General features: G+C 41.2%; 1 protein-coding gene across 4 annotated transcripts in view; it reads left to right on the top strand.

The window, feature by feature from the left end:
• Positions 1-20,946, top strand: part of DCLRE1C (DNA cross-link repair 1C) — a 45,277-nt gene that overhangs the window by 3,054 nt on the left and 21,277 nt on the right. For 2 of the 4 annotated variants that reach the window (XM_023762531.1, XM_006098852.3), the window contains exons 2-9: positions 1,052-1,103; positions 3,561-3,645; positions 6,528-6,587; positions 8,902-8,957; positions 9,498-9,599; positions 9,978-10,050; positions 10,672-10,812; positions 15,149-15,250. In XM_023762531.1, the coding sequence (XP_023618299.1) occupies positions 1,052-1,103; positions 3,561-3,645; positions 6,528-6,587; positions 8,902-8,957; positions 9,498-9,599; positions 9,978-10,050; positions 10,672-10,812; positions 15,149-15,250 (671 nt within the window). Of the gene's footprint in view, positions 1-1,051; positions 1,104-1,959; positions 2,045-3,560; positions 3,646-6,527; positions 6,588-8,901; positions 8,958-9,497; positions 9,600-9,977; positions 10,051-10,671; positions 10,813-15,148; positions 15,251-20,946 lie in introns of all 4 variants that reach the window. The other 2 variants (XM_023762532.1, XM_014464424.2) reach the window with 2 other exon arrangements.

The following is a 20,946-nucleotide window of genomic DNA, read 5'->3' as shown; positions in this document are numbered from 1 at the left end:
CTACTGACTTAGTTTCAGAGCAGGAGCAGAGTTCTGAGTCTGCCTCCTTTTTGCCATGACATAAACTCTCTGGAAACCCCAATTACTGAGATGCCTGCCCTCCGTGCACCCTTTGGTCCTAAATACCCGGGCCAGGAGTGATCTGAGAAGATTCACCCTCCAAGGGGGCAGGTGGGCTGTCCTTTGGAGGCACCTGTCCAGTGAAGGCCTGCCACGTGAGGTGAGGTGACTGCCTTGTGTTCACTGGAGTCAAGGATCACCACCTATGAACTGAGGCATGTGTGTAGGTGGTAATTAGGATAATTAGAATTTGTTTGATCTAACTAAACAATTTAGAAGTATTTGGTCATTGTTATCTAGGCCTTTGCATGCTCAAGGTCAGAGTGTATTAGAATGCACTCTGTATTGAATGTGCTATTTGGTGTAAATGTTACCTGTGTTTAAATGTCATCTTTCTGTGCCTGTTAATTTGGGAGACTGTGGAACAAGCCTGTGTGGATAGAAATATCCCACTTTTCAACCCAGCAGTCACAGTAGGCGTGAAGATAACACAACTCTTCTTATTCTGGGCTAAGCCTGGAGGATTTCCTAGAGAATTCTGTGGAAGCAAGCTTGAATTTTAAGATGGACTAACTTAAGGGATAAATTGAATGTGTCACAGAGAGCAAGGACTGAGGGTGATTGGATTGAAATGAAAGAAGGGGGTAAAGGAAGTTGCTGGAAGCAGTTCTGAATGAGACCCTGGTCACTCTTTTTCTGTGGCTATTCAGAGTGATTTAGACTCCGCCCTAAGATTCAGGGAACCATTCTCCTTTTAAATGGCTTCTGATGGCTCAGAGGAAGAGATGGTCAACTTTTAGTGGTTCCTGTCCTATGTTCAGACTGATTCTTCACCTGCAGAAGAAAGTCAATAGCCTATATGATAAAAGTGAACCTGTCATGTATTTTCTCTTAAAAGGAAGTAAAAAAGAGCAGACAACTGAATTTCCTTGGGCTAAGTAAGACTTTGAAAATATAATGTGTTTATGTTTTTTGATTTTTTTGTTTTTAGATCACATGAAAGGGTTAAGAGCCCCTGCCTTGAAAAGAAGGTTGGAGTGCAGGTAATTTTTTTGCTACTTATTTGTGTATGTGTCTGTCTTTATCCATTTTAATTGAGCCATAAAACCTATACTGAAGAGTACATACGTTATAAGGGTACAATCTGAAGAACTTTTACAAGTGAAGCTTCCACCCAAATCAAGAAATAGAGCAGAACCAGTATCCCCTTTCGTCCTCCCAGTCAGCCCCCTCTCCCTAAGGTCACCTCAGTTTTGACTTTTGTCATCATGGGTTAGCTCTGACTTTTGAACTTTAAGTAAATAGAATCATACTGAACAGACTTTTCTCTTTCACTTAACATCTTTGTATGACTCACCCATACTTTTGCGTGCAGCAGCAATCTGTTCGTTTTTATAAGAGAGTGTATGTGTAAGTGGTTGTCCCACTGTAAGGAATCATATAATATTGTTGGATTTTTTCTTAAAGCTGAACTATTGTATTCTTTCCATCAGCCATTCTCTAAATCTAAATTCCAGATTCCCAAGATACCTATTTGGGAAGGGCCCCATTGACTTTTTGACTTTTGAACCAACCAGTGGATGTCAGGCTAAGTGCTATCTGCTAAGGGATATCAATAGTCTATGTTCTTGATAATGACTGTTATATTTATTGAATATTTATATATATTCAAGGCACTGCATGTTTATCAGTTCAGCAGTTTCTTTGAGTGCCTGTGATGAGTCGGGCACTGTGCTGGATGTTGAGGACACAATAGTGAGCAACCCAGATGAAAATCCCTGTCTTTTGGGGGCTGACATCCTCCTTAGAGCCTTTTGATAACCTTTTGAATAAATATTCCTACTATTTAGATATTTTATTATTATTATTATTGTTATAGATATTATTTCTATTTTACAGATGAGGAAACTGAGGAACCAGAGAGGTTAAATTAGTTGCCCAAGGTCACACAGCCAGTAGGTGGCAGGACCAGGATTTCAACCAGGTCTGTCTGATTTTAGAGCCTGTGTATTAGTTACCTATTGCTGCGTAACAAATTACCCTAAAACATAGTGACTTAAACCAACTCATAATGCATTCTCTCAGTTTCTGTGGGTCAGGAATTCATGGGGCACAGTGAGGATGGCTGGTTTCTGCCTGACGGGCTGACCTGAAGGCTCATTCTTTCCATGTGTGACACCTGGGCTGAGAAGACTCAAATGCCTGGGGCTTCTTGGGCATGCCTGTGTCCAAAAAAATCTCTTCAGCATGTTGTTTCAGGATAGCTGGACTTCTCCTCCTCCTCCCCCTCCCCCCTCTCCCTTCCCTTCCCCCCTCTCTTCCTCCTCCTCTTCCCCCTTCTCCTCCTCCTCTTCCCCCTACCCCTCTTCTTCTTCCCCCTTCCTTTCCACCTCCTCCTTCCCTTCCTCCTCCTTCCCTTCCCCCTCCTTCCCTTCCTCCTCCTCCTCCTCCTCCTTCTTTTTTTTTTTTTAATGCTCTTCCAAAGACATGTTTATTGATTTTCAGAGAGAAGGGTAGGAAGGGAAAGAGATAGAGAGAGAAAAACATTGATGTGAGAGAGAAACCTCCATTGGTGGCATCTCCTATGCACCCTAACAGGGGATTGAACCTTCAGCCTATGTATGTGCCCTGGCTGGGAATCAAACCTGCCACCTTTCAGTGCACAGGGCGACACTCCCACCAACTGAGCCATACTGGCCAGGGCAGGATAGCTGGATTTCTTAAATGGAAACTAAGAGGAAAAAAAAAAAAAAAGAGTGTATGTCCCAGGAGAGAGTTAGCAGGCAGCCATATCGCCCAGAGATCTATCCTCAAAAGTCCTGCAATATGGCTTCCATCATGTTCTGTTGCTTAAGACAGTTACAGAGTTCTACCCAAGTTCAGGGGGAGATTAATATAGAGACCTCCTGTCATTTGAGGAATTTCCATGTCCATTTTGTGAGAAGATTGTATGGAAGGGGATATATATTAGTGTGAGCATCTTTGGAAAATAAAGTCTGCCACAGATTATATTCCTAACCTTTAAGTTATACTGTTGAATTTTTTAAATTTATCATGAAATTGACCTCTGCTCACTTAAAAAACAAACAAAAAAACTCTCAAACAAAACAGAATAGACTTATATGAAGCAAAATACAGAAGTCTTCTGTTCCCCCCCTATACACCCTTTCCATTCCCCATTTGATGGTATCTTTCTAGACATACCTGATCATGTACAATAATGCATCTTTAACATAAAATTGGTGAGGGCCAACCTTTTGAGGAGATCAGAGGACACTGTTTTTTCTGTCTGCTTCTTCCCCCCTCCCTTTACATTCTGGATGGGACTGAGATAGTTACTGGGGTGCTGGCATGTTGGGAACTACACTTAACACTTCGTGTACCAGTTCACATTTTGAATTATTCGAGATGAACTGATATATGATGAAATGTATTATCTAGTCACCAAAATGTCTCATTTTGGATCCTACTGAAGTAGCTTTTTTTCCTTTCTCTTTCAGCTTGAAGGTTTACTTATACTGTTCGCCTGTTACTAAAGAGTTGTTGTTAACTAGCCCGAAATACAGGTTTTGGGAGAAAAGAATTGTAAGTTTTATTTTTTGAATGATGCCAATTTTTTTTTTTTTACCGGGAAATATTTTTTGAGGTAGATAGAACAAAACATTGGAATTATTCAAAGCCCAATTCCTCGCATACTACGTTCATTATAATATTAATATTTAGCCTTTTGTAATTAAGAAGTTTAAAAGAGGTCAACATTTTATATTTCAGTTTGCTTTTCTTGTCCCTCAATAGTTTAATCTTGGTTCTTAGTTTTATCTCTTTGAATTTCTGGCTAAGTTGCATTTTAATACTCTAAAGTGTAAAATGGTCATTAACATAATTAATAAATCATTTATTTAGACCATGGGATAGTTTAGGAAAAATAAATAAAACTTGTGGGTTATAATAAAAAATGGTTAAGAAACAGAATAAAAATGGAATGAGTAATTTTTGAATCTGGCAGAATAAAATGGATCTAATTAATGGAAGGGAGATACAATAAAGGGGAGAAAAACAGAAGTATGCTACTTAGAAAATGTGAAGATGCCAGGAAAAGTTTTGTTATAACAATAATTACTATAAATATCAATGGATTTAATTTAATTATTGATCGAAAGACAAATTCTCAGTTGAGGTTAAAAAATAAGAAAGATCCACTAGCCTTTGTCTACAAGAGATAATAGTTGAAACAAAAAGGATAAATGCAGGTTAAAATGGGAATAAAAAGGGAAAACCTATACTAAATAGTGAGACTCTAAAAATGCCAGAGTGGCAATTTTTATGTCATACAAAGAGGAATTGAAAGGAAAAAAAATTCCTAAGTTTCAAAGAGGATGTTATTTACTGTTAAAAGGAACAATGGGTCAAGAAGATATGAAGATACATGCAATTGACAAGGTAACATCAAACCAGATAAAGTAATAATGATCACCCATATTGATTAGAGGAAAAGAACCACAGTAAGTGAATAGAACTAGGGCTCATTATGTGGGTTAAACCCTAAGTAATTGTGGGAACTGGCAGAGAAGTCTGAACAAGTGTCATAATCTGTTTGTTGTTGGACTGCTGACAGCTTTCACTTTCCCCCTCCACACTCTCTGAAAAGCAATGGGGCAAATAGGCTTGGGTGAGGATTCACAACAACAAAAAGATGCATATAAAAATACAGAATACTAAAAGGAAATTAATAACAGCAATGCATTTTTTGACTGTTGTTATAAAGTATTGTATTTGATAATTTAGACAAAGTGGATAGATACCTGGAAAAGTAGGAAAATACCAAATTGAGGCAAGAAAAGTGGAAAACTTGAATAAATCAGTAACCATCCAAGAAATTAAAACACTTTTTAAAGATCTTTTCTTAAATGAAGCCCCAGGCCCAGATAGTTTTATAGGTGCATTTGCCAAATATTAGAGAACAAATAATCCCTATACTCAATGAATTGTTATAGGAGTAATAAAAAGATAAGCCACTCAACCCTGCTGCCAAAATCCTATATAATAAAAGCATAGTATGCAAATTTTCCCTTCTACTGGAGTTCTTCCAGGAGTTCAACCAGGGGGTGAGCCGGCCAGGGGAAGGGAGGGAGGCCCCAGCAATGGTAGGCGACCAGGGGAAGGGAGGGAAAACCTGGCCGGCAGACAGCAGCCACTAGGTACCCTACAAGTGCATGAATTTTGTGCACTGGGCCTCTAGTCCTATATAATAAAAACCTAATATGCTAAATGTCCAGTCGGCTGGTTGGCCGTTCAACCAATCAAAGTGTAATATGCTAATGTTATGCTAAGGCCACTCAACCACTCGCTATGACGTGCACTGACCACCAGGGGGCAGGCACTCCGACCAGTAGGTTAGCTTGCTGCTGGGGTCCGGCCGATCGGGACTGAGTGAGATGGGCCAGACACGCCCTGGAGCCCTCCACAGTCCCTCCCTGGCTGGCCAACCTCCCGCATCCCTCTCTGGCCCCGATCGTGCACCGGTGGGGTCCCTAGGCCTGGCCTGTACCCTCTCGCAATCTGGGACCCCTTGGGGAATGTTGGAGAGCCAGTTTCAGCCCAACAGCGGAACCACCAGTCACTATGACGCGCACTGACCACCAGCGGGCAGACACTCAATGCAGGAGCTGGCCCCCTGGTGGTCAGTGTGCTCCCACAGGGGGAGCGCTGCTCAGCCAGAAGCCGGGCTCACCGCTGGCGAGCACAGCAGCAGTGGTGGGAGCCTCTCCCACCTCCGTGGCAGCACTAAGCTGTCAGTCGGACATCCCCCGAGGGGTCCCAGACTGCGAGAGGGCATAGACCGGGCTGAGAGATTCCCCCTGAGTGCATGAATTTCGTGCACGGGCCTCTAGTAGATAATAATAGTACATTGGGGGGAAAAGGCCATTGCATATGTAAACATAAAAAGGTGAATAATTATGTTCATTCATTCATCATCTATTTATTGAATGCCTTTCTGTGTCAGCTATTGTTCTAGTAAAATGTGCAAGTACACCTTGGAGCACTCTGTAGCAGCTCAGATATGTGAATTCGGCCAACATATCAGGGATGAATCCACAGCGTTCTGTAGCACAAAACCTAAACACATAGAACACATAACTGTGTTTTACAAAGACTCAGGTTCAAGGGATGAGGAGGTGAAGGGAAGAAGATTGAATTCGTGGGAATACAATTGCTGTCAAAGGAGATATGAGTTTATAAGGCACTTAATATATGTTACCACATTAACCTCAAGAAAGGTATTATTTTAGCTTTATCATGTTTTCAAGACGTTTAAAACATTCATTTTAGTGAATGTTATAGAGAGCCTACAACTTCTTCTCTTAATCCCCTTTCTATGTTTGAGATGGCAAAGGCCTATAAAGCAATGAAAAACTGTGGAAATATATAATATGATATATACATGACCTCTTATTTTATTTTAATAGATATCAATTGAAATTGAAACTCCTACCCAGATATCCTTAGTTGATGAAGCATCAGGCGAGGTAACTAAATTTTAAATGTCATGTTTTTGAAAATTAATACTTAGTGCTAAAATGATTATTTACCTTTAGCCTTGATTTTGAATGCTCATTTAACCATAAATAAAAATTATAGTAATTGAGTGAGTTTGTGGGAAAGTACACCATGTATAACATACTTATTCTTTACCTCCCAAGGACTGGATATGACTTCTGTCAGAACGGCTCCTTTCTAATATTACATGCTAATGATGGGAATGCCAGTTGTTGATATTACTATGGGATGTCATTGTCACATTTAATAAGCTTATTATAAATGTTCAGGATATAAAATGGTGCTTAATATTTTTGCAGCAAATTTATGTATATTGTGATTTTTTTCCTGAATCATTGCATTTTCTTTTTCATCTTTATCTTTTTCTCTTTTCTTTCCCCTACCTCCCTGAATAATTTTCCTATTCAAGAAAAAAAATCTGGTCCAAGTTGATCTATTTATTTTTTGTCCTTAAATTTAGAAGCAGGTGCTTTTGTGTTTGAGTGTATTATTTTAATAATAAATAGGACTATGGACCTACCTTTTATTTGGTGTTTTTTAAAAATATATATTTTTAATGACTTCAGAGAGGAAGGGAGAGGGAAAGAGAGATAGAAACATCCATGATGAGAGAGAATCATTGATTGGCTGCCTCCTGCACACCCCACACTGGGGATCGAGCCTGCAACCGGGGCATGTGCCCTGATCGGGAATCAAACCATGACCTCCTGGTTCATAGGTTGACACTCAACCACTGAGCCACACTGGCTGGACTTATTTGCTGTTTTTACCTCAAATTATATCTAGAGCTAGGAGGTATTTTCCTAATATTTAGCAAATCTAGTGAATATTTGTTCCACAGTCCGATTATAACCTGCTTTGTTGACATGGTGAACTCTGAGAGGGGTCCTTTGTTGTGAGACTGTGATCAGACAGGCCCTGACTTTTCACATTTCCTCTTTGGAGAGGATCAGGCATTTGAAGTACTCCTCATCAAAGCATCGTCCTGAGGGAGGACTGCACGGCCAATTTAGGGTGGGTTAAAAGGATGGCCTGAACCTTTCTCAGTGCCAACCTGAGATCAGTTAGCTGACATGTTTTGGAGACTTAATCTCAATGCTTTGCTGCCTTGTGACATATGTTGGTGAAAGGCTTTCTTAAAATTGGGCCCTAGGCAGCAGATAGCTCTCGTTGAGCAGAATCTTCTGTCCACTCAGGCAGTTTCTTTTCGTACTTTGTGGCTTTTGTGTGTTGTGTTTCCAGCTCTAACCAGTAGGAGACCCTGTTTTAAAGGGGCCTTGGGAATGAATGAAGTTAGTCTTATGGGAGAAGCTGGTGTGTCCAGAGTTCTGCCCACCATTCCCCCTACTCCGCCCCCACTCTGCCCTGAGGACTGAGAGGCAGTATTGCGCATCAGGCTCAGCTCCAACAGGATGGTGTGCAGTATGGTGACTTGGGACCAGGCTACACCACTCACTCTTTCTTTCTTTCTTTCTTTCTTTCTTTCTTTCTTTCTTTCTTTCTTTCTTTCTTTCTTTCTTTCTTTCTTTCTTTCTTTCTTTCTTTCTTTCTTTCTTTCCTTTCTTTTCTTTCTTTCTTTCTTTCTTTCTTTCTTTCTTTCTTTCTTTCTTTCCACTTAAGGAATACATTTCAATAGTTTTAACTATTTTTACAGACATATATCCATTACCATAATCAATTTAGAATATTTTCATCACTCATAAAGAAACCCTGTACCCATTAGCAGTTACTCCCTAATTCTTCCTCCCTTCAGCCCCTGGCAACCACTATTTTACTTAAAGTCTCAATAGATTTGCTTATTCTGGAAATTTCATATAAATTGCATCAGACAAATGTGACTTCTTTCACTTTACCTAATGCTTTCAAGGTTTATCCATGTTGTAGTATATATGAGTATTTCATTTCTTTTTATGGCCAAATACTATCCCATTGTATGGATAGACCACATTTTGTTTATTCATTCATCATTTGCTAGACCTGTGGACTGTTTCTTCTCTTTGGCTAGTATGAATAATGCTGCTATGAACATTCATGTACAGGTTTCTGTGTGGACCTAAGTGTTCATTTCTTTTGTGTATGTACACAAGTGTTCATTTGCTGTATCATATTGTAACTCAACGTTTAACTATTTTGTGGCAAGGATTTCACTTGTTTCCAGAGTTTGGAGAGAGAGAGGAAATGAGGAGAAAAGGCACATTCTTAAGAAGTACTTGAATATGTTCTATTAAGGAAAGATTTATTTAGCTGGGTCCTAATGATAACTTATTTTCTTTTTCTTTTTAGAAGGAAGAGATTGTTGTGACTCTCTTACCAGCTGGTCATTGCCCAGGATCAGTTATGTAAGGGAACTCATCTATTTTGCCATTTTATTATATGTAGAATTGTCTAATATTTATAGAAATACATTTTTAAGGTCTAGCAACTAATATGTATAGGGAGATTTGATTATTTTTATGGCACTTTCTTTAATCTTTGTTTCCAAATTGAACTTGGGGGGCTGAGGTGAATATCAAGTTTGAAATGTGGGTTTCTTTATCATGGAAGTCTTCAATAGCTATTTCTCCATTAGTTTTACATTTTCCTATCACATGGATTTTTCTCTCCATGAAAAGGAATGATCTCAATCTATAGTTGAGAGTGCTGACATATTTCTGGGGACATCTATTGCAAACTCAATGGAATCTTCGTGTGCCATTTTTTTCTACCCCATGGAACAGGTAGCAGCTGAGTGCCTGGTGTGGTTTAGAGATTATTGAAATTCCATTAACACTAGGTCATAGTGGTGTGTTTGGCAGGAAACATTTGCTGTGGAATTAGTATTTGCTTTATTAGGGTTTTGTATGAGACTGAGAAATCACTAATATATATTTTCTTCACAGGTTTTTATTTCAGGGTGATAATGGAACCGTCTTGTACACAGGAGACTTCAGATTGGCCAAAGGAGAAGCTGCCAGAATGGAGCTTCTGCATTGCGGGGGCAGGTACTGGGCTTTGTGTAAGGCTGCACCATTGAAAAAGTTTTATTGCCCGTTTGCCCCAAATACAAGCCTTTGCTTTTCTTAGAAATCAAACTTGATTGTAATATTTGTAATAGTAAAGCTAATTTTTATTCTTGAAACATTTTTCTTCAACATTCTGTGTGTTGATTGGTGTAGTAGATAAGTGAATTTGTCAAAGTTCACTGAACCATGTGTGCAAAATCTGTATATTTTATTGTATGGAAATCACTTCTCAGCAAAGTTGTTTTAACAAAATACTCCAAATGGAATAGAACATCATGTAAAATAACTGAGGGTTTAAACTTTCTAGATGATTATTTCACATTAGCTTAACATCAGTTTTTTTTTTTTTTCCCCCAGAGTGAAAGACATCCAAAGTGTGTACTTAGATACTACTTTCTGCGATCCCAAATTTTATCAAATTCCTAGTCGAGTAAGTCTCTCTGGAGAAATGGGGTGAGAACCTGGGCATGGCATATTTCTAGTAGAAAGTTTGTGGGATAACAAATCAGGTCATAATTGTTCCCATTGGCATTAATATTTGGGAATATTGGGAATGGAAAGAAAAGATAAGTGTGATATTATTTTCTTTTTAATACTTTCATAATCTCAGGTTTATTTGTTGTTGAATTTATTGGGGTAACATTGGTTAATAAAATTGTACATGATTTGGGTATACAGTTCTACAACACATTATCTATATATTGTATTGTGTGTTTACCACCCCAAGCCAAGTCTCCTTCCATCATCATTTAATCCCCCCTTACCCTCTTCTACCTCCCCCCATTCATAACCATACTGTTGTCTGTGTTCATGAGTCTTTTTTTTTCTTTTCTTAGTGTCTTCACTCTTCTCATGCAGCTCCCAACCCCTGCTCCTCTGACAGCTGTCTGTCTGTCATGAGTTTGTCTCCACTTTGTTAGTTTATTTTGTTCATTAGATTCCATATAGAAGTGAAATCATGTGGCACTTGTTTTTCTCTGAATGGCTTATTTCACTGGGTAAGTGATATTCTTAAAATTGTTAAATGCCTTTTAATAAAACATCCTGCCAGGGAGAGTGTCTGAGTGGAATTTTGGAGCTGGTTCGGAGCTGGATCACTCGGAGTCCATACCATGTCGTGTGGCTGAACTGCAAAGCAGCGTATGGGTATGAGTATCTGTTCACCAACCTTAGTGAAGAATTTGGACTCCAGGTACAGTGGAAGCTTTCTTTTCTGCTGGTCCTTTTCATTCTCCCCACTTCACCTTTCCTCCCCGTCCCAACCCCACCAAAACTGAAAACAAAGATGGAAACAGCCTGTCAATACATATGTGTGGCCCAGGTTGGCAGCCGCTCTGAAGTAACGTCATCTTTGTTTATTCATGTCCACATTCAAGGACTTGGCAGTGATCCAAATAGCTGAGAAGCGCCCTTTGGTGAAATGTCCCATAGAGAAAGTATTTTTTCAAAATCCATGGCCCATGAAATAAATTTAGTGATTATGACCAGCATTGTGAATAAACTTGAACTAGAGAATATTCGAGTATATTGCTTGCAGTCAGAGTAATTATTATTTTATGAACATTTACGGAGGGAATCAGACACAATACACATATATGTATGTGTATGTGTACTGGGTTACTGTGGAAAACATATTTCTTACTGTGGGTCATGGTAAAACATGTCTAAAACACCTGTCCCAGAACACTGAGTCTCTGTGGACCTGTATCTGATCAGGCTGCGGGGGAGTTTTCCTTCCCTTCCAGATGGTCCGGTGCTGGGCTCTCAGGACTCTGGGCAGAGAACCCGGGGTGTGTGTGGTGAGTGCTGCTGGGCAGGGAGCCCCTTCCTGCTTGTGCCACATGGAGCCTGTGGCTTCTGCTCTTGTCCCCTAAGACAAGGTGGAGTTTTGGTAACGGTGCTGAATAAACAAAGTGCCGGATTACTTGGGTATTTAAGTTCTACCTTGCTTTGTATCTGTTAATATAGATCCCCCAGCTAACTTGTGCAAAGAACTTAAGGATTATATATAATGTAATCTATACTAATATGCTAATTAGGGCGGACGTCTTCCGGACGACCATCTGGATGTCCTTCTGGACAAAGCCGCAGCAGCTGCCTGAGGCTCAGGCAAGCCGCGGATGGCAGCTGCAGCTGCGAGGGCCAGCCCACGGCTCAGGAAGCTGCATCCAGCTGCGAGACCTGAGGCTCAGGCAGCCATGGTAGCTGCCAGTGGCAGCAGCAGCAGGGTGATGGCAGCGCCTTCCCCTGATTGGCCAGGTCGCCTCCGACAGAGGGAGGCCAGACTTCGGCTTAGGCTGGGGGCCAAGGCAGAGGCGGTTAGAGGCGATCAGGCTGGCAGGGGGGCAGTTAGGTACAATCAGGCCGGCAGGCAGGCAGAGGCAGTTAGGGGCGACCAGGCAGGCAGGCAGGCAGGCAGGCAGGCGAGTGGTTAGGAGCCAGCAGTCCCGGATTGCGAGAGGGATGTCTGTCGGGATTGGGCCCAAACCGGCAGAGTGGTTAGGGGCGATCAGGCAGGCAGGCAGGCAAGCAGTTAGGAGCCAGCAGTCCTGGATTGTGAGAGGGATGTCTGACTGCCGGTTTAGGCCCTGTGGGATCGGGCCTAAACTGGCAGTCGGACATCCCCTGAGGGGTCCCAGATTGGAGAGGGTACAGGTCAGGCTGAGGGAACCCCCACCCCCGTGCACAAGTTTTGTGCACCAGGCCTCCAGTTTACCAAAATAAAAAGATCCAGTCTTTTTTTTTTTTAATATATTTTATTGATTTTTTACAGAGAGGAAGGGAGAGGGATAGAGAGTTAGAAACATCGATGAGAGAGAAACATCGATCAGCTGCCTCCTGCACACTCCCCACTGGGGATGTGCCCGCAACCAAGGTACATGCCCTTGACCGGAATCGAACCCGGGACCCTTGAGTCTGAAGTCCGATGCTCTATCCACTGAGCCAAACCAGTAGGGCAAGATCCAGTCTTTTTGCATTTGAAATTTTAAAATTCTTCCCTCCCTTCCTGCCTTCATGAGTCTTTACTTCCTAAGTCCTTCTTTCCTTAATTTATTCCTTCCTTAAATCCTTCTGTCCAAATATATTGGTGTAAAGTTGCCAGTTCTCCATTTTAGGAAGGATTTGCATTCATTCTGAGATTTTTGGTGTTAAAATTGCCTTTTTTTCCCTTCATAACTATTTTCTTTTATTTATTTTTTTTACAACGAGCTGAGCCTTTCAGTGAGGCCATCAAGTAAATATTTTGCATCCACAAAGGGCCGTGTAGCAACACCATTATACTTCAATCTTATAACAGACATGACCGATTTTTTAAAAAAACTGTTAGAAATATGTGTCTGAATGGAATTAAGGTGCTGCAGACAAAAATAATTCTTGTTGTAATCCTCAAGTGAGAAATCCAGGTTTTTTTAAATTTATTTTTACAGTTGAGAGTATTACAGATGTCCCCCATTTTCCTCCCTTGGCCCCTCTCCATCTGGCTTCTGCCCTATTCCAGGCCTTCACTGAACTGTTGTCTGTGTCCATGGGCTGTGCTTATATGCATGTACATTCTTTGGTTAATCTCTTCTTGATCCCCCCTCCTTAAAATGGCCTTTTAAATTAGAATCACATAAATTATCCACTATTTTCCTCCTCATGTCCTTTCTTGGCAGAATATATCGGTAATAACTATTTACCAGTCCGAGATTTGTTTTGTAAATTTTAGCGGTGTGTGAAATTAAGCAGGCTGGAAGCTCCTGTTCTGCATGCCTTGCAGGGAGAAACCTTGGGCTGAGAAGGGCTTGGGGATGGGGGAGAGCAGCCCTTCTCTGAACCTCAGTCAACCTGCAGGGAGTCCTCTCTTATCTCTTTTGGGGAATAGAAACCATTTCAGATCAGGATTTTAAAAAGGGAGACCAGTGAGGCTTTTGACTAGGGAACCTCAGCGATGATCTATGGCAACTTTTTCAGGCTTCTTTATTATTGTGAGGATGAAAGTTTCTATATCATTCCCTCCCGCGCGCCCTTTTTTTTTTTTTTTATCTCCTTCTTGGAGAGGCCAGAAAAGCAAATTCATTGTTACTTCTTAGTCCTTAATAAACAGATAGGGAGTGGAATAGGCCACAGGGTAAGTGTTTATGCTTGGATTCTTTTTATACCTGTCTTGGTATTAATTGCCACAGCAATTTGGCATTATTCTAATCTGTTTTGTTCAAAATAACAATACTTTTTTTGGTGTCATTTCATAATCTTTATATCAACTCAGGTACAGTAGGTTCTTGAATAATGTTTCTTTCAATGTTTCATTATAATGTCAATGAGATGCCTTAGGAACTGAACTCTTGTTTTATATCAGCTAGTCCCGTGGTCGGCAAACCGCGGCTCACGAGCCACATGCGGCTCTTTGGCTCCTTGAGTGTGGCTCTTCCACATTGCCGACCACTGAGCTAGTCTATGGTAAAAAATGGTTTTGTTATATGTCATTTTGCACAGTTCCAAGAAGCTACTGATGATGTTAAGAACTAGCTAGAAGCTTTAGGTAAAACTAATACATTGGCATTAATACTTTAAAATGTATTAACCTTAAAATTCTAAAGGCAACCAAGGTTTTTTTGTTTTCTCTGCTTCTGTCTTCCCTGTTTTCATCCAGTAAAGAGGTGTGTGGTAAGGGAGGATGGGTCCCTGCTTCCTAGTCCAGCTCTCTTCCCCCTGCCAAGTATGTTGTGTGCCTATGTTCATGAGTGATTCTTTTTTTGTTTTGTTAATACTACCCGAGAATACATTTTTTCCCCCACTGATATTTAGAGAGAGTGGAAGCGTGGAAGGGAGGGTGAGAGACAAAGAGAGAAACATTGATTGAGAGAGACACATCGATTGGTTGCCTCCCGCACGTGCCCCAACTGGGGCTGGAGATTGGGCCTGCAACCAAGATACGTAACCTTGACCAGATTCGAACCTGACCATTCAGTCCAAGGGCCAATGCTCTATCCACTGAGCAAAACTGGCTAGGGCACATTCTTGATTGCTTTTATCTGCTGCATTCACTGCTATATACCCAATCTATAATAATAAAAGCATAATATGCTAATTAGACCGGATGCCCTTCCAGACTACCAGAGGAAGCCGGGGCTGCGAGGGAAGCCCAGGTCCTGGGTGCCAGAGGGAAGCCCGTGCTGGCAGCGGGGGGAAGGAAGGCCTACTCTTGCACGAATTTCATGCATTTAGAATAAAGCTTGATATATAGTAGGTGTACAATAGATATTAATTGAATGACTCAGTGGACCGAAGGACTGAAATCCACCAATTGAATCTCCAGAATTTTTTCTTACCACCAATAGGTTGTAACACTGACTGGTGGGAAAATGACCTTTGTCCTTTGCCTGTTGACATCCTGACAGAATACTGATGTGCACTGAAATGCCAAAAACTAGGTTTCAAGAAAGAGGAGATCCCTAACTGGATGATTTATCCCTGCATAATTACTCTTGAGTAATGTATTTGTAGGAATTACAGTTCAAATAATTTTCTTATCTAATTTTCCTCAGGTCCATGTGAATAAATTAGACATGTTTCGAAACATGCCTGACATTCTCCATCATCTTACCACAGACCGCAGCACTCAGATCCATGCTTGTCGCCATCCAAAGGTACAGAGTAAATTGCCTTTTATAGTGCTTTTATTTACTTATATATTTTTAAATAATTCTTTATTGTTGAAAGTATTACATTTGTCCTTTTTTTCCCCCCATTGACACCCTTCAGCCTGCCCCCGTCCCCTGCCCCAGGCCCTCACCTCTGCATTGTCTGTGCCCATGGGTTATGCATATATGCATACAAGGTCCTTGGTTGATTACCTCCCACCCAAACACCCTCCCCTGCCTTCCCTCTGAGATTCCACACTCCGTTCCATGCTTCAATGTCCCTGGAACCACTCCGCTCATTAGTTTATTTTTTTTACCTATATTCCACATGTGAGTGAGATCATGTGATACTTGTCTTTCTCTGACTAACTTATTTTACTTAGCATGGTACTCTCCAAGTCCCTCCATGCTGTCTCAAAGGGTACAAGATTCTTCTTGTTTACTGCTGCATAGTACTCCATGGTATAAATGTACCACAGCTTTTTTATCCACTCATCTACTGATGGGCACTTGGGCTGTTTCCAGATCTTAGCTATTGTAAATTGTGCTGCTATGAACATAGGGGTACTTACATTCTTTCTGATTGGTATTTCGGGTTTCTTAGGATATATTCCTAGAAGTGGGATCACTGGGTCAAATGGTAGTTCCATATTTAATTTTTTGAGGAAACTTCATACTGTTTTCCATAATGGCTACACTAGTGTGCATTCCCACCAGCAGTGTACTAGGGTTCCCTTTTCTCCACATCCACGCCAGCATTTGTCATTTGTTAATTTGTTGATGGTAGCCATTCTGATAGGTGTGAGGTGATACCTCATTGTTGTTTTAATTTGCATCTCTCTGATGATCAATGACTTTGAGCATTTTTTTATAAATGCTCAAAGTCATTGATCATTGTATGTTGGTCATTGTATGTTCTCTTTGGAGAAGTGTGTCTATTTAGGTCCTTTGCCCATTTTTTAATTGGATTGTCTGTCTTCCTTCTGTTAAGTTGTATGAGTTCCTTATATATTTTGGACATTAACCCTTTATCAGATGTATCATAGTCAAATATATTCTCCCATGCAGTGGGCTCCCTTTTCGTTTTCTTGATGGTTTCTTTGGCTGTGCAGAAGCTTTTTATTTTGATGTATCCCATTTATTTATTTTCTCCTTAGTTTTCTTTGCCCTAGGAGATGTATCTATAAACATATTGCTACGAGAGATATCTAAGATTTTGCTACCTATGGTTTCTTCTAGGATTTTTATGGTTTCCCATCTTACATTTAAGTCTTTTATCCATTTTGAGTTTATTCTTGTGTATGGTCTAAGTTGGTGGTCTAGTTTCATTTTTTGCATGTATCTGTCCAATTTTCCCAACACCATTTATTGAAGAGACTGTCTTGACTTCATTGTATGTTCTTGCCTACTTGTCAAATATTAATTGAGCATAATGGCTTGAATCAATTTTTTCTGTTCCATTGATCTATATACCTGTTCTTGTGCCAGTACCAGGCAGTTTTGATTACAGTGGCTTTGTAGTATAACTTGAAATCTGGTATTGTGATTTCTCCAACTTTCTTGTTCTTTCTCAAGATTGCTGTGGCTATTTGAGGTCGTTTTTGGTTTTATATAAATTTTGGGGATATTTGTTCTGGATCTGTGAGATATGTTGTTGGTATTTTAATAGGGATTGCACTGAATCTGTAGATTGCCTTGGGTAGTATGGACATTTTAATGATGTTGATTCTACAAATCCATGAACACGGTATATTCTTCACTTGTTTATATCTTCTTCTGTCTCTTATGTGTATAGCCAGACAGCACAAAGTAGCTTTCGCTTCACACAGACTCTCACACTTACATTCATACACCAGACAGTCTGAGTTTTGACTTCTACCAAATGTTTACTCAGAGTTTAAGCAATCCAACCAATTCCTGACTAATTGCCTAAGGGAGCTCTATGGCTTCCCGGGAGGTGATCAAGCTCCTCTTCCACTCACTTGGAGTGGGCCAGACTGGTAGGGGGTCGACGAAGACGACTGACCCTGACCCATTTTGACAAAGACAACAAAGAACAAAGACAAAACAAACCAGACAAACAAACCCGGTGCAGCCTAAAGCCGCAAAAACCAGGGACCCCGGCCACCGTCGTGGCCGCGGGTCAGGACCAGGAGTACCGCTGCGTCCAGCCCTTCTGTGGGACGTCCCAATTCCAGTTTAACGACTGGTCTTCCTTACCTCTCTCAAGAGTCCAGGTGGCTCAGTTTCCGAATCAAAAGTTTTGGGTGGAGTCTCCTCCGCCTCCCTGGGACCTGGACAGAGACTGGAGGCCTCCTTGGTAGTCGTTCCCCACAGGGATGTGGGGTATCTCGCTGCGTGCCCGGCGATAAATGGGGGAGAGCCTCCTGCCTTAAATAGGGGGTCCCTCTCACCCCTGCTGCCGGGTGAGAGCCTCCTGCCCTAAATAGGGGGTTCCTCTCACCACTGCCGCCGGGTGAGAGCCTCCTGCCCTAAATAGGGGGTCCCTCTCACCACTGCCAGGGATCTCGCTGGGGGCCTCCAAATGTTATGGGTTCACTCAGCGAGATAGACCACCGACTCAGAATTTAAATTTAACAGCCTTTATTAAGCTGGCCAGCTGACCACAGTCACAGCACCCTGCCGAAGCAAAGGCTGAACTGCAGCCTACTACAGGAATTACATTTTATTAAATTTTGTGGAGGCCCAGAGAAAATGTGTCTTTCAAATTCTGGGCCCCCCAATATGGAGAAAACTCTCTTTATTTATACTTTTTCCAGTCCTTTGTCTCCCAAATTTGGAATGAGACTTCCGGGCCTTCTGGGAAAGAAGGCCTGCGTGCTGGGAAGGGTCCATGAGACCATATCCCAAGGCGTGGCCTGATGTCAGTACCCTCCTATCTATGTGTTTTAGGAACAGACAGCACAGCATGACCCGTCTGGCCAAAGCGCCAGATATGCAGCCCAGCACAGATAGGTACTTATTTATTGCCATTTTAATTCTGTATGCCTAGGTTTCTCTATTTCTTCTTCTCATTACAGCAGTCCCTTTAGCATTTCTTGTAATGGTGACTTGGTGATATACTGCTTTAACCTTTTTTTTGTTGTTGTCTGGGAAGCTCTTTATTTGACCGTCTATTTTGAATGATAGCCTTGCTGGATATAATCATCACGGTCTCAGATCCTTGCTTTCCATTACCTTGAGTACTTCTTGCCATTTCCTTCTGGCCTGTAGGGTTTATGATGAGAAATCAGGTGTCAGCCTTATTGAGGCTCCTTTGTAGGTAATAGTTTGCTTTTCTCTTGCTGTCTTTAAGATTCTCTCTTTGTCTTTAATTTTTGGCATTTTAATTATGATGTGTCTGGGTGTGGGTTTGTTTGGGTTCTTCTTGCTTGGGGTTCTCTGTGCCTCCTGAACTTGTATGACTTTTTCCTTTATCAGGTTAGGGAAGTTTTCTGCCATTATTTCTTCAAACACGTTCTGTATCTCTTTCTCCTTTTCTGACTCTTCTGGCACACATGCTATTTGAATATTATTACATTTCACCTTGTCTCACAGCTCCCTTAAGCTATCCTCCTGTTTTTTAATTGTTTTTTTTCTTTTTGGTTCTCCAATTGAGTGATTTTTTTTAACAGTCTTCTAATTCACTGATTTGACCCTCAGCTTCCCATTATCTGCTGTGTATTCCTCCCAATGTGTCTTTATTTGTGCTGTGTCATTCTTTATTTCTGTTTTCATAGTTACTACATTTTTTCTCATGCTGTTGAGCATCTTTACCATCATTATTCTGAACTTTGTATCAGATAAATTTCTTATCTCCATTTCATTTATCTCTTCTTCTGGAGAATACTCTTGTTCTTTCATTTGGGGGTTATTTCATTATCTCCTCATTTTGGCTGCCTGTTTGGGTTTGTGACTGTGTATTAGGTAGATCTGCTACATGTATCATTCTCTAGTGTGGGACAGTGTTAAACACTGCTTATGACTAATTAGATCAGGCAAAGATTCAAAGCCTCAGGAGCATGCTCTGTCTACAGACTGATAGAATTTTGTCTCGAATTACCCTCAAGCAATCGTCCACAGGTGTGGCAAGAGTTTTTTTCAATAGGGTAGGGCAATTGCTTCTGCCTGGAGGCTAATTGTTATTCTCAGTCTCTTAACACAGTGGTCGGCAAACTATGGTTCGAGAGCCACATGCGGCTGTTTGGCCCCTTGAGTGTGTCTCTTCCACAAAATACTGACTTCTGTGCATGGGCCATGAAATTTCAATCGCACTGTACATGCGCGCCCGCACGTGGTATTTTGTGGAAGAGCCACACTCAAGGGGCCAAACAGCCGCATGTGGCTCACGAGCCGCGGTTTGCCGACCACTATCTTAACACATTGCGGACGGATCATGAGAATTCTCGCTTCATATTACACAGTGTTTTACAAAGTATCATACTTTAAAAAGATATTAGCTTGTAAGAACATGTAATAAATAATTTTAAAATGCAATGGATATTTAATTTTAAAGCATGCCTTTAACATTTATGTAAAACGTTTTTTGTATTTGTTCAATAGAAACTTATCTGGCCACTGGGTAAAGCTAGCAAAAAAATTACTGGTCTGCAATGTGTTAATGGGCCTAACAACTCTCCACTGTGGGGCAAGGTGTTTTCCATTAGGGTGGATCAACTGTCTTCCCCCCAGGCAGGGTCGCCTGTATAGCAAATGTCCATGAGAAAGACGACGTCCAGAGTGTGAGGAATGACTCAGCACAGGAAACCCGGGTGTCTGCCCTTTGAGCTCTAACTCCAGGGCCCCCGATCCTGGCTTCTGCTCACCCAGCTGCATTACACTCTGCCCTACCTTTGTCAGCGCACAAGATGGGTGGCTCCACAAGGAATTGTGTGTGTTGGCCCTTTAAGCGTGTGCCTTGAGTTTCCAGCCGTCTCTCCCTGTCAGACAGCAACCCTGCTGCTTTTCACAGCTAGATGTTATGTGGCTACCCTTCTCAGTTCTGGTGCTCTCTGCTGTGGGGCCCTGGGTGAGGATTAGACCCCAGAGTTCTCAGTGGTAACCCCCCACAGTTGAGATATCTCTCCAGACCTTCAGTTGCTGTCTGTGGGCACCCATCAACCCTTTTGCAGTGGTATTCATGATTAAAATTTTTCTCTAAATTTTAAAGTATCTTAGCATTCAAATGCTGAGTACTTTTTATTTTAGTAAAAGCTGCCTCTATATATTTAGTTAATAACCATGATAGCAGTCTTGGTTTCATTGGCCAAAAATCTAATGTGAAGTTGCTCTGCCCTAAAATAAAGCATAATTAAATTTTTAAAATTCTTTTAAAAAATATGATCTTAATGATTTTTAGAGAGAGAGGAAGAGAGAGGGATAGATAGAAACATTGATGAGAGAGAGCATCAGTCAGTCGGCTGCCTCCTGCACATCTCTTACTGGGGACTGAGCCCATAACCCTGGCATGTGCCCTGACTGGGAAATCTTACCTCTTGGTTCCTGGGTTGACCTCTAACCACTGAGCCACAAAAGTTAGGGGGAAAAAAAGCTTATCCACAGAATGGAATATTCTTCAGACTATTGTAGGAGAGCTATAAGAAATTACTTTGATGATAGGTAGACTGCATGTTATAATTTGCATTCATGAGTTTTTCTTTCTTTAAATTTTTATTTATTGATTTATTAAAGGGAGGGAGGGA

This window comes from Myotis lucifugus, unplaced genomic scaffold (assembly GCF_000147115.1).
Source record: "Myotis lucifugus unplaced genomic scaffold, Myoluc2.0 scaffold_249, whole genome shotgun sequence".
Lineage (NCBI taxonomy): Eukaryota > Metazoa > Chordata > Mammalia > Chiroptera > Vespertilionidae > Myotis > Myotis lucifugus.
This window is presented reverse-complemented; position numbering and strand designations above follow the sequence as displayed.